The 13,371-nt window shown below is 46.0% G+C and overlaps 3 protein-coding genes across 3 annotated transcripts; 2 read left to right on the forward strand and 1 right to left on the reverse strand.

The window, feature by feature from the left end:
- Positions 1 to 3,161: 3,161 nt before the first annotated feature.
- Positions 3,162 to 3,626, reverse strand: BKA67DRAFT_541109 (uncharacterized protein; the record flags this gene model as incomplete). Its single annotated transcript, XM_046100875.1, has 1 exon — positions 3,162 to 3,626. The coding sequence occupies one exon, from the start codon at positions 3,624 to 3,626 to the stop codon at positions 3,162 to 3,164; it is 465 nt and encodes a 154-aa protein (XP_045952631.1).
- A 4,153-nt stretch (positions 3,627 to 7,779) lies between these two features.
- Positions 7,780 to 9,164, forward strand: BKA67DRAFT_650758 (nucleotide-diphospho-sugar transferase; the record flags this gene model as incomplete). Its single annotated transcript, XM_046106054.1, has 2 exons — positions 7,780 to 8,919; positions 9,003 to 9,164. The coding sequence occupies exons 1-2, from the start codon at positions 7,978 to 7,980 to the stop codon at positions 9,162 to 9,164; spliced, it is 1,104 nt and encodes a 367-aa protein (XP_045952632.1). The 5' UTR covers positions 7,780 to 7,977.
- Positions 9,165 to 9,714: 550 nt separating this feature from the next.
- Positions 9,715 to 11,085, forward strand: BKA67DRAFT_526431 (glycolipid 2-alpha-mannosyltransferase; the record flags this gene model as incomplete). The annotated part of the gene is made up of 3 exons (XM_046098753.1): positions 9,715 to 10,217; positions 10,273 to 10,711; positions 10,765 to 11,085. The coding sequence occupies 3 exons, from the start codon at positions 9,715 to 9,717 to the stop codon at positions 11,083 to 11,085; spliced, it is 1,263 nt and encodes a 420-aa protein (XP_045952633.1).
- Between the last annotated feature and the right edge of the window lie 2,286 nt (positions 11,086 to 13,371).

Here is a 13,371-nt window from a genome sequence, read left to right on the forward strand (position 1 = left end):
TTGTAAAAGTGAATTATTTTTAGTAGAGAGCTAGTATGTCAGTATGAGATTCTTTCCTTGAGGCAATCACATAGTGTATAAAGTTCTCTCACACGAATGAACTTTGGGATAGGTAGACACTAGCTTGAGTATTTCGCAATAGAGATAGATAGAAGACCGGTTTGTAGTTATATTACCATGATATATTGTTGGTTGCTACTTTTTCGTCGTTAGTTACTACTTTTTCGCTGTTGGTTTGAGGTTGTTACATGTTGAATATAGATGGTGGTTTTCGGCATGGAGATGTCTAAGACTGGAGGTTTTGGGATCAGAAAATGAGCAGCATTCTCAATGACGCCAGTGTCGGACTGATCAAAGTCAGATCATTTAGATTGACCGTGGTCTGAGAATTTGGCGCATAAAACGAACGGCTCGATGCCACGGATGAGTTTCCGTAGAAGTTTGACGGCATCCTTCTTACGATGATCGCGTATATACGACCGAGCCAATTACCTTGCGAGCGGGAGAATAAGCTCCTCTAGTTGTATTTGTCGAAAGACCTTCCACCCGATAGTCAAGAGCTGCTCGGTAATATCTCTCGAAATGAATGTGTGTTGAATTGCGAATACAAGGTCCCAAAAAAGTGAACCAACGTTGTGGCCGCTGATTCGATCATGCTGTGCTAAGAAAATATCGCGTAGGATGCGACAACTGTCATTAAGATACCAGTTGCGTAGCGTACTGCAGGTTCGCAAAGCGTAGAATAACGAGGTGAAATCGGGTAAAAAGCGTAATACCTCGACGCCCACCTCGGGAGGCAACTCGAAAAGCGGGGTACGCGATGTTGACGACATCATCAATAGATAGGGGCGAAACGAGGTGACGTGATAAGAGGTAGTTGAGATTGAAATCGGAACGGATGTGTGCAAAGGGGGATGAGGTGTAGCCTACATTATATAGGCAGATTGAAGCCTTGGACTGCTAAGCCACAAGTCCGGAAATATATTAATCCTCTTTAGTAACCCAATTTGTGGTCCTCCTGTTGGTCTTGAGCAGCAACTCCTCAATTTCTGCCCTTAGCATGCTGCCGCAGGATGGTTTATTAGGGATAGAATGGAATGAATTATACGGCTTCGCGACTAAGAACCTTGTCCACATCTTGGCGGTGTTCGGAGAAGTCTACTCATATTGCGGACCCAGTAATCGAAGGCGGGATAGGTTGAGTGGAGACAGGGCGAAACGGCGTGGAACGGGTGTGCGGAATCCATCATTGTACTAGACCAGCTCCTAGTTCCACTGGCATGCAAGTGTTCGAGTTCGGCCATATTTTCAGAGCCATACTAAAATAAGATACAATACTAAGAATAGAGACAACTTGGGAAGTCTTCCAGAAGCAAGAGCACGAGAAAGAGGAGGACGCTAGTTATTATGGTCTCGTCCGAAATAGCCGCCACGAGAAAGCGAGGCAGCTTTGGAGGCGGTATTACCAGTGACAATATCTGATAGTAAAAATAAGCGCTCGTCGAAATGCGCACTAGTCTAGTACATAAAATTGGGTTACCAGTTCCAGCAGAAGGCAGTAAAATGTTCAAGGGTTACTAGTTCCGTCAGAAGATGGTAAAGCTATGTGCCAGTATACTGTAGATCGTGCTACTAGTATCAGAATCCACACCAGTAACGCTTAGGGCATGCTACCAGTACCAACCGGTAATGGTAACTATGTGCAGCAGTACGAAGCCGGTGCGATACTGGTAACAGTATTAGGTAGTAAAGGACATATGAGTTACCAGTAGATAAGTGGGACAGTAAGTTCAGACAGCCAGCTAATATATACTGAACCCGGCTATAGCTTGAAGTCATCGTGATTAATGTTGGACAAGAAACTCGCTGAGCGATTGCACCTTGTAAAGACATAGACTTGATCCTTTTCTTGAGTTACTGGCAAGACTTCCTTCTGTAGATTATTATATTATCATATATTATGACACTTTCTACAGTTGATATAGAACATTGTTGTAGTGAAGGTCTGGTATGATGCACTGAAAGGAAGAGCCTGAATTTACTCGAGCATAGGATGGTGAATATGGTGCTCGCATGAGCGTGGGACCGCAAGTGTAACGCTCTAAGCGTGAAATGATAGTATAGGTGCTGTCAAGTAGTATACAGAAGTCTGAGTCTACAAAAGATAATATCGGTGTACAGAAAGTGGGCATATACCCACTGGCTAAGTCACGTGATCACCACTTCCTAAGTTCGATGATCCGCGAGCTTGTCGCCTTAGTGTACGGAGTGCTCCCCATACACTGTGGCCATCTATAGTCATCCATATTGCCACATATGTGCATGGTTGAAATCTTGCTTTGGTCCCCTTTGAATCATCTTCTCACGGCGACCTAGCGCAATCTCCCAGTTCGGACGTGGGGTTTGTGCCAGCCACATCTTCAGCTTCCCATCTAGGGTAGCACAGGCGACAGCCACTGCGACTGGGCTTGTTGGTCGCATTTGCGTATGCAGTAGGGTAGAGCAATCAGGACGGTATATCTAAGTTTAATTTTATGGTACTTTAGTATTTGGAGAGCAAGTCACTTGGAATTAAGCACTCGTTTGATATCTGCTGCCAGGCTGTATGCCGCGTTTTGGTCCATGGTGCATATCGATGTGCAGCAAACGGAAGCAATACCCTGGAGCCTATTACTCTATACCCATAGTAAAGCTCCTAAACATGCCTATTTAGGAGACTGCGCCTACGTGCCAAAGCCGGCCACCCAGCACCATGTGGTCCGCTGTGTCATCTTCCAAGTACTGATGCAGGTTTTCGCCCTCCGTCCAGGGAACGGGGTCAGCAAAAAGCACCTGTATGAGCACTCCGCTCTCCGTATGCACGATGCGAGTGCGTAGGATAGGGAAGAGACCCGTCATGTCGTTCCACACGACCCGGAACCTATGCAGATCGACGGATGACGGCAGATTCAGCACCAGTCGCAGGACGTACGCCTTGGCATCGACGGACATGGTCGTAAGGGCTAACAGGCCCTCTGAAGAGCAGCGCAGGGATAGGCATCTTCGATGGCCGCGAGATCTACTTGGTAAAGAGTGGCTGCAGGTTGGCGTAAACTGTCGACCGCGTCGCTATCCATGACTTCGAAAGGCTACAACGGCAGCGTATCGGATGCTCCCCCGTACTAGATCTGTGCTGCTTCCTCTCCTGTCCGTGCCGCCTCCCCTCTCTGTGCTAGCTGATTGAGGAATGGGTAACGGAAAATGTCAGCGACGGACAGGGAGAGTAGGGCGTGGCCAACCTCACGGACCGCGCTAACGACCTTCATGGCCGAGATGGAGTCACCACCAGGGCGGAAGAAACTATCGTCAGCGCTGACGGTGCCAGAGTCAAGATTGAGCACGCGACTCCAGATCTGTTGCGACGCCTCTCCCACATCCGTTGTTGGTACTTCCTTGTCGTTGCTGGAAGTACGAATCTGCGTTTGCCGGCGGCTAGAAATGCTGGAACCAATCTCGCGTAGTTTTCGTTGGTCCGTGTTGCCAGAGATAATAAGTGGTATACATGAAAGCGTAAAGTAAATAGCCGGTAACATGTAGTTGGGTAATCGCTCCGTAAGAGCGTCCTGTACCTCTGAAGCTACGGTCATAAGACGGGCTATAACAGGCTCGACAATATGGTCGTGGTCGTTGGTGTCTTCGATACAACGAAGCTGTTATTATAGGGCTAGCGTTTCCGCCTTTAGGAAGAATCAGCTCCACGGCTATAGTGGAGCATATTCCTGAAAGGCATTCTCGAATATGGTGTTCTACCTCGCCGAGCTTAAGTCGTTGGCCTCGGATTTTGACTTAGGTATCTTTCCGGCCGAGATAGACTAAATTGCTAGCTTTATTATATTGTAATAGGTCGTCTGTCTTGTATAGATGGCCACGGCGTCCTGGTGTCAGATCGGGGTTGGCAGCAGAGTGAAGAGTTACAAGAAAGGCAATAGGTATGGTATAGATTGAATACAGACCGAACTCTGCCCTTCCAACTAGCAGCTAGCACGCCCTCTTTTATCTAGCGCTTTTACAGCGCAACGCCTGCAGTGCGCATAATAGGCGCTACCGTAGATCCGTCGGCCCGGTCTCAGCGTGCGTCCCGGGGCGGGGCCCCTGAGACGCAGCTCGTACGCTGCTGCTACAGTTCTTGATTGAGATGTGCGCCTTGTTACAATTCTCGTCTGACAGATAACCATTACACTAGCTTCTTCGTAGATACTCTCTCTTCGGTCTCTAGCCTGGGATGAATTAATAGGAACGCAAGCGGCCCTAGCTTTTATAATAGCGAGCACCACGACCATTATCCACTTTGACTTCTCGAAGCATAGTAGTATCATGGTGCTCTATTCCACTCCTAGGCTAATAATGAGGTAGTGCGCTAGTTATGTTAATAGTATATGGAGCTCGGTATACGTAAAGTCTCCGTCCTATAAGCATACTACGGAGGCATCTGGCCGTTTTTCTGCTTCCGCCTTCACAATGTTATGTGTGTATCGGTCCACCGTTAGCGGCACTGAACCGTTCCGCGACCATACACTTTCATAGTCTTCTACCGACAAGGCGTCTATGTCTACTAGTATGACTTTCTCACTCGCGTTAGCTAGCTAGCTTATTACGAACTCTAGGCTCTCTAAGAGCCTTTGAACGGATAATTGGTCGATAATGCTATTGTCAAAAATGGCCTTAATACTAATGCCTTCGTCACCCAGTGAGTAAATCAAGTTTAGAGTATAGGTAGAAAAAGCTTCCACGCCTGAAATGTCTTTCCATTGTCCCAAGGCAATTCCAGACTGCCCTGGCTCTAATTCCTGTGGCGGCTACACTAGTACCAATGTCTGGAATTGGCAGGCGTGGTAAGCGTCACCGCTAACGTTCTTTATATTAGGAAGCCCTAACTACTCATGAGGAATCATATCGATTGACTACTTCTGCACCTGGTGAAGGAGTTCAAACAAGGCCTCAAAATAGGCAATGGGGTGAGTTCTTTCGCAGTGGAGCTACAACTGGCTCGGAGCTCGACATCGCGGGAAAACACCCATGCAATCGACCTGGGACCTGCCCCATTGCCACTTCTAACCCTCCATACCATAGTCTCCCAAGCCGATAATGTAACGTCGCTTAATATTTAATCATTGAATGCCATACAGCTCACAAACCAAGAGCTCGTCAAAGTGGTGCGTCAAAAAGATTTCACTAATGCTAGACGAGTACTCTAGATCGCTCTAAGAACTCTTTTCTGAGATCATAAGAACATTTGAACATATTTTTGGCTTGCTTAGGCTAAGCATCTTGAAACATAATCAGTTCGACGTCTAAATTACCGATCGTGCCTACCAGCGGGTGTTAAACGACTATGATAAGGTGATGATTGAATGACTCTCGGGCCGAGCTTAGCATTTATAGTGCTATTGTAGTTAACTAAGTAGGTGGGTACGTGGCACATGGCAATCCCAACACGGTAAAAATCAGCTGACCGACATTTCTCACATTGAAAATGGAACCTTGGAACAGGAAAGGGTATATGTGGAACTGATTTTTGGAAATTCAAAGATAACAAGGACGTAAGTTATACATATCGTCCAGACCGGATTATCAGGGATAAGTGGCGATCAAGTTATCAATCAAGCCCCCACAGCAATCCAGATAGGGGTGGGACATGTATCCGTACGATATAACTCGTCGATAGATACGATACGTCTCCTCAGTGCCTGTCGTATTTGCTTTGCGATATTCGCGATGCTGTTTTTAGTGACCGTTCAAGCTAACAAGTCACAAGGAAGCGCTAGCCAGACTCGTGCCAAGTAATCGCTTCGAGTAGCTTGACTGGCCGATGATTTGATGTTTGTTGCCTTACAGCCAACATACATGCCTTTGATCCCTTGCGGAGACGAACCAGACCATTCCTACTCAAAACCAAGTAAGCGAGGTGGGTAATTTCAATAGAATATACTGATGGTTGCCTGGGGCCACCAGTTAGGTAGATGCCTGAGGTGCACAGTCCACCCTTGATAGATAGCCTTCAGAAATTCCTCAGAATAGCTGAGGAACTTCACAACGGAACAACACTCTACTGAGGATCAATATACACACTTGATCGGTATCATGACCCTACAAAGTAGTGACGCCCATCACATACCCCTGGTTTATAGCGACAGGATTTGGCTCGTGCGGATGGCGAATAGGGATGAAGTTTCTTTTTGATCACTTAGCAGCCAAGAAATTGAAAATGAACCCTTGTCAAATTGAGCCAATCGGAAAACGCATTCCGAAAGGCCATGCTGAGAGCAGTGGAGCTCGGCCCGTTGTTAATAAAGGTACATGACCCTATTGGTCAATCGAATTAGAGCGTTCAAGCGTCAAAACTAAGCTTATTTGGCCGTTTTGAGATGCCTCATTTGTGCCCGCCCAAATCCGGAGGAAATCAGCCTCAAAACCCACAGAGTTAGTTTCATGCAGATGAATGCAATGGTATAAATGGTATTATCTTATTCAAGCTTAAGCTCAAACCATGGCGGTCCGGCCCATACGCAACGGTGAAAGCTATTCTCCATATTGAAAATTGTGGTCCTTCATGGTGCATATATTGAATTTAGGCAACTGCATGACGAACCAATCACAGGGTAATTTTCGATGCATTTGCGCATTTTGTGGAAACGGTAATGAGGCCTATCGTAACTAGGCAACGAAATTTCACGAGATTTATGATTTTCCACGATATTTCTCGATCCTCGTAAATCACCGTTAAATAACGAAATTTACCACCACTCAAATCAGTGATCTTGACATAATCTTCACGTCATTCTCACGTGACCCACTCGAGGCTTGGGTAGGAGTCAAGTACGAATTGTCTTACAAAATCCAACTAAACAAGGAAGGTGCTCGTGCACTTGCCCACGGACGACGATTTTGATAATAAACCGCGATATTTCCTAGATAGAATACTAAATTTACTGGGCCGTGATTTATTTTTGGCGTTCCCTAATCGTAACTGCGTGACTAGTGACCGACCAAGGTGGTCAAGCCGATCGGATCGACCGCCCTTTTCTTGCAATGTGTCCATCCCCTTATGGAATCGCCTCGAAAACGCCCCGTTGGTTATACCAAGTGGAAATCCTTACATTTTTGCATGCCAATATCACTAGTTCGGTAGCGGCATGTCATATGATCCTTGTGTGGGGGGTATAGGTACCTTGTCCAGGCACGTCCGACAGGGAATATGCGGTCGATCCTATCATCAATCAGGGTTCCAAGAGTGGTTCAAGCGGGGTTGGGAAATGGTTTCAGGAGAGTACGTAGGGGTATGAATTGTATATGAGGCAGGTAACTCACATGGGCTTGCTTTTGTAGCCTGCGTACAAGAGAAAGTGGAAGGATGTGGTAGATCCCCTCGTGGGTTGTTGTGTTTGCTTTGTGTAAATGGTACTCGCGATGTTACTTTCAGCGACTTTCAAGCTAATGATTCATGCGCTGGGATACTTTAAAAGATCATGAAGTTCAGCGGTTCGGAGCTCCACTGTCTGGGATACATTTCATGGCATATCTTCCGATTGGCTTGACCATGAATCAAGCTTAATTTTTTATTTTGACTTCTTGACCACTAAACGAACAAATATCGCACGGTCCACAAAAGCGAAAGACTTGTCCATGATAAGTAACTGGACAAGCCTATTTACGATAGAATGAAGCAGGGGTGTGATATGAAAAGGCTATCACGGAAGCCTGGACTACCCCGACGTAGCCAAAGTCTGCTTTCCTTCTCATGTTTCTCCTAAGATCTTGCCAGGTGACACATTAAACTCAAGCTGTGAGCTCCACCCGGTTGACTTGGTTGTAATCAATCTCGAATCGTTCCTCCTCTTTCTCTTTACTGCTGTCAAGCCTATCAACAGGTCAACTGCCTAGCGATCGCTTACGGCCTCTCCTTCTTTCCTGTAATCGTCAAAGCTCTCTTAAATCTTAATGGATTCGACCTGTTTCCCAGGATTGAATACGCTGATGATATCAGTAGTACTGCTGATACGGAGACGGTCCTTTATCATCATCGCCTTTGCTTTGACCTGTTTATTATTTTTGATTCGATTTGATTACTTTTATTCATGGATACAACCCGCAAGGCTTCAATGGACAGTTGCGGCAACAACATCATCATTGATTCCAAGAAGAATATGGCAAATTCTATTACCGATGCCGAACACGATACATGCGAAAGGTATCTCTAATGCACAAACGCGCTCGTGGCTGCTCATGAACCCCGATTACACGTACACTCGCTTCGGTTCCGATGGTGCAGTTGAATTCCTTGCGAAACACTACTCAGGAACACCATACCTCAAAACGTTCAATAAATTACAGAACCCAGCATTAAAGTCCGATTTTCTACGATACCTACTATTATTCGCCGAAGGTGGTGTATATAGCGATCTGGATACCACAATCATCCATCCGGTAGATGATTGGATTCCAGAACAATACAGAACACGGGCGAAGGTTCTTGCAGGTATTGAATGGGACCAACGCGATGAAAAGGATTTGAGAGATGAGTACGCATATCCTGTGCAGTTTCAGCAATGGACGTTAGCTACCGTACCCGGGCATCCTATTTTTGAAGACATTACGGAACATATAATGGCCAGTCTTCAAAACTATACAATGGCTTACGACACGACATTAAGTGAATTGAAGCTTAGTGACCGAGAGATACTCCGGGCGACAGGGCCAGGGGCTTGGACAGGAGCTGTCTGGAGGTATATTCAAGTATGTGGAGTGACCGACTTGAGGGATCTTTCGTACATGACCGAACCGACGCTGTTTGGGGACTTGTTAGTTTTTCCAGTTAATGGTTTTGGATCAGGGCAGGACCATTCGGGCAGCGCACGCTGGTTCACGCCGAAAGATGCTCTGGTAAAGCATCACTTTAAAGGATCATGGAGGGTTCATCAATGACGATATTTATATAGCATAGATTGAGAATACACTACCTAAAGGCACTCCCGCTTCTTGATATTAGTGCTTCGTTCATTATACTATACCTCCTGGTGTTCGGTTTTCAGACTGCGTCACAGTCTCTCAATCGTCCTGACAGTGGATTGCCGGTCTATCTTGACCGTGGTCCTGATTTTGACATTGTCGAAATTATATTAGACTAGCGGCGTCCTAGTCAATATACAGCTAGAGTCTTCACTTTACCTATCAAATATCCTAGTTAAGTACTATCTACACCAGTACTGAGTAGACATCGTAGCCCAACGGATAGGAGCCGGCGCACAGCTTGCAAACAAGCTAAGGGTCACACCTCGAACAGACTGTAACATTTAGTACGCCATAACCCGTACTAACATTTCAGGCTCAACAACACACCCACCCTATGGCCGTTAGAAGCTAGCGTCAATGATGTATCTAACTTGAATGCTCTCCGAAAGTTCCTCCACTCGTTCACTTGCTGCCCCTGTCGTCAAATTGTGCCGCCCCACATGCAATTATTCCCGAAATGAGCCATGCTAAGCGCCTGGAGTCTGCTTCAGTCCCATGTCAGCTCTTCTTACTATGAACAAGATACGTATGTGTTATCGGAGATTCCGCGTTGGATCACTACAGCCTATAAGTTGAAATTTGCCCAAAAGTGTGCTAATCGCCTCGACCACTTCATATGGTCCCTACTTTGCTAGAACCGGAATATCTTAACACCACCTTCTTGTCATGCTGCGTAGGCGGGTACGCCACTTGCGCTTACGGCCTGTATTTTGGATTGGCCTCGCAATTCTTGTCGAAATCTGGATCCATACCTCCAAGTTTCGCATCCCGACTCCCGACCACGACATCGACCCGCCATTCTATTCAGGATGTCAGGAACCAAACACCAACATGTCCCGCGAGAACGCCGTTATTGTAATGCTGGCCCGAAATGCAGAGGCAACGAAAGCTCAACACTCTGTAGCTAGCTTAGAGAGGCGGTTTAACCGCTGGTTTCAATATCCGTACATCTTTCTCAACGATGAGCCATGGAGCGACGACTTTATAGCCGCTATCCGTGCTACAACGAACGCGAGTACCCTATTTGAGGTAATACCTCAAGAAATTTGGGCTTTTCCGTCATGGATGGATCGAGACAAGGCTCAGGCCAGCATAAACGAGCAAGGTGACCGGGGTGTGCACTATGGGGGGCTAACGACGTATCATCATATGTGTCGCTTCTTCTCCGGGTACGTGCAAATGAATTAATTTCTACGTCATGAGCTGAAGAACATGTACTGGCAGTGCATTTTATACTATCGATATTCTGAAGCAGTACAAATACTACTGGCGACTAGAGCCTGATGTCGACTTCTCTTGTTCGATCACTTACGATCCGTTCTACGAAATGGCCAAACATAAGAAAGTGTATGGATACACTATTGCGCTTGAAGAAGAACCAGCTACGTGCCCAAGCTTATTTCGCGAGGTGTCAGACTGGAAGGCGGCACATAATATACCGACGTCGGACCTCTGGAAGGCATCGATATCACCATCGAAACTGCCCTGGCTGTTGCGCGGCTTCGCCAGCTGGTTTTCACACCGCGATCGCTTCGGAGACCAGTGGAATTTCTGCCATTATTGGAGCAATTTCGAGATCGGTGATCTTGACTTCTTCCGTGGGCCGTCGTATCAAAGCTTGTATGAGCATCTTGAGAAAACTGGCAATTTTTACTTCGAAAGAGTATGTATCTTCAAATTAGTTAATGTCGCCGCCCATCGTTAATGGTTTAATAGTGGGGAGATGCCGCCGTGCACGCTTTAGCAATCAACATGTTAGTGGAGCCTAACAAGGTTCATCATTTTGCAGACTTTGCATACCGACATGATCTGTTTTACCAATGCCCAGCGAACGCACCGGGAGGACAGCTGCTTAAATCAGAGCTTTTGAATAACGCGGAGTTAGTCTGGGCCGCAGAGGTTGCTGGCGGTATAGGATGCCGGTGCGATTGTGATAGCCGCCAGAGACGCAACCACTCAAGTTACTGTCTAAATAAATTAAGGGAACCAACAAGCCCCAAAAGGTCGTGGAATGCATGGCTGCTTGGAGGCTTATAATCAACTAATGTATGTGCTTAAAACGGGTTCTTGTATAACATGAAAGGATTGACGCGAAAGTGATAATCCCAGAACTGATATATATTTTGTAGATGATACTATACCAAATGAGCATTTGGACGATCGACTACAGACAAGCATTTTCACAAGATGACCAAAAGCCGTTGCAGGTAGCATTGGGATCTTGGTTCAGTGAACTCAGAAGACAGTTTAGACTTAGAGACCAGTCTGCGGGAAGCAGGTCGTGGTATTTATTGCAGCTCAGTGGCTAAGCCACGTGGCCGAATGGAGCTAAATGAAAAACACTGAATTATAGCTTTAACAACCCTGCTAAACCACAACTGGAACATTATTGGCAAGACTTTACATGTCACCAAGCGAACAAAATCAACAAATAACCCTGTATCTAGGATCACCAGGGAAATATTACATGTATGGTTGCGATTTTGAGCTAGATTCCACACTTGCCGTGGTGCGCAAGAGTGAATCGGCACAACTTTTCATATTGCCCAGTGCCCAAATGAGCTCCGTAAGGGTCAACATGCTCCGTGAACTGAAATATGACAACATCATAAGATCTTGCGAGACTTTCCTTCGGGGACAAAATATCTTTGCAACATCTGAAAAGACTCTAAGATCACTCAATGATATTATCATTTCTCGTCAGAATGAGATCCAACTAGTTACCATAACACATCAAGTCAGCTAGCCCAGATCCTATGGATGTCGAGATAATTGCTTTCCTAGGCCTCAATGGTATATCATATCTCCTGAGTTATTATTTCTACCATATACAGAATTTGAGTATTCGGAGTGAAGAGACCTAGGGGATACTGATAAAGTTTGTTTGGGTTAGTTTGGGTGAACCGAATGCCTCACCGCGGAATGATCCTGAGACTGTATAAGATCCATGGCTTCAACTGATAGGCTTAGTAGACTTTATAAACTTGTTACGTCGTTTTCCCACTGCGAGGTAATCTCATCTACATTTGCATGATCATCGTCACGGGATTTTCTCAGAAAAGCAAGATATACACGTTTCCGCACGAACATAGAAGTTAGTTCTGCATCATGAATAAGATCCTTCATGCATCTTGAGTGCCCAATGACATTGAAAGTAGAAATCTTCTGTTATATTTGTAATGAGGAGTAGGAGGGAGCCGCAACGATGTTTGAGAAGATTTCCAGTCACCAGAGCATATTCTGTGCGTATTGCCGGCTCCAAGATGCGGCTTGAGGGATAATCTGTTGTTGAATTGGGTGGACTGTCATCTTCATTCGCATTGCGCTTAAGATGATCAGTTTGAACATTTCTGAAACCTTGTTGGCTGGCCAATACCGCGAAGTTGGTCAAGGTTTCTGCATCTGCCTGCTGGTTGCTGACTCTTACAAGTGCTATTCTGTGGTTCTGCGTCGGTCGTTTCATTTCTCGGTCAGATCTTGTTCTTCAAAGACCACGCGATCCTATAGATTCTTCACCCGACAAACCGAGCCAACGCACTACTCCAGCTCGTGGACATTCATCTGATGATGAAGACGAGCTCTCACCTTTGGAAGTTCTATTACGATGTAATGAGGACGCAAACTGCCCACCACCGCACGACGGGGGTCTGCTGACTCATCCCGACGCTCGGACGCGGCCTCCATTTTTACGGCTTTTTAGCGCCGACCAAAAGCTCCGTATCGTTCTCCGTTTCGGGGCTCCCTACCGGAAGGCCGTTTTGTAGACACGAATTTAACCAATTAGATTAAGACGTGTCCGGAGCCAGATTTAGCCAACTTCGATCTGTCGACACCCTCTTTCCCTCGCTCCACACTTCCTCCATGACCTCCAACATGGTTGTGATAAATGTCGTCGAGTCCTGTTTGCCGCCGGAAAATTACACTAACGACCGACGCTTAACCCGGCCGCGAAAAACGACTCTAGTAGGCACTCTTCGAAAACAACCCTATTACCCGTACTATATTTAAAGCCAAGTTATATCGCACTTTCTTAGAAACATTTGTTAGTTAGACTTGTCCTAAATTCTTGCTTTACTATAATGCCATCTATATGTAATGCTAATAAAGTGCGAGGGAAGAAAGTGTATACGGGTGTTACAATACCCACAGCGGGGCTATGGGATATGACAGGTATATAGACAGCTCTCTCTGACCTGTACCTAGAATAGCTTTCAAGACAAGACATATTACAAGCCTATATCAACTTTACAGTTCGTGACGTTATAGGCTTGTTGTCTTACACCAGTGTTGTCAACTCTTACAGCTTAGCGCTAACCGCGCCCA

This window comes from Truncatella angustata (assembly GCF_020726525.1).
Source record: "Truncatella angustata strain MPI-SDFR-AT-0073 chromosome Unknown BKA67scaffold_10, whole genome shotgun sequence".
In the NCBI taxonomy this organism is placed as follows: domain Eukaryota; kingdom Fungi; phylum Ascomycota; class Sordariomycetes; order Amphisphaeriales; family Sporocadaceae; genus Truncatella; species Truncatella angustata.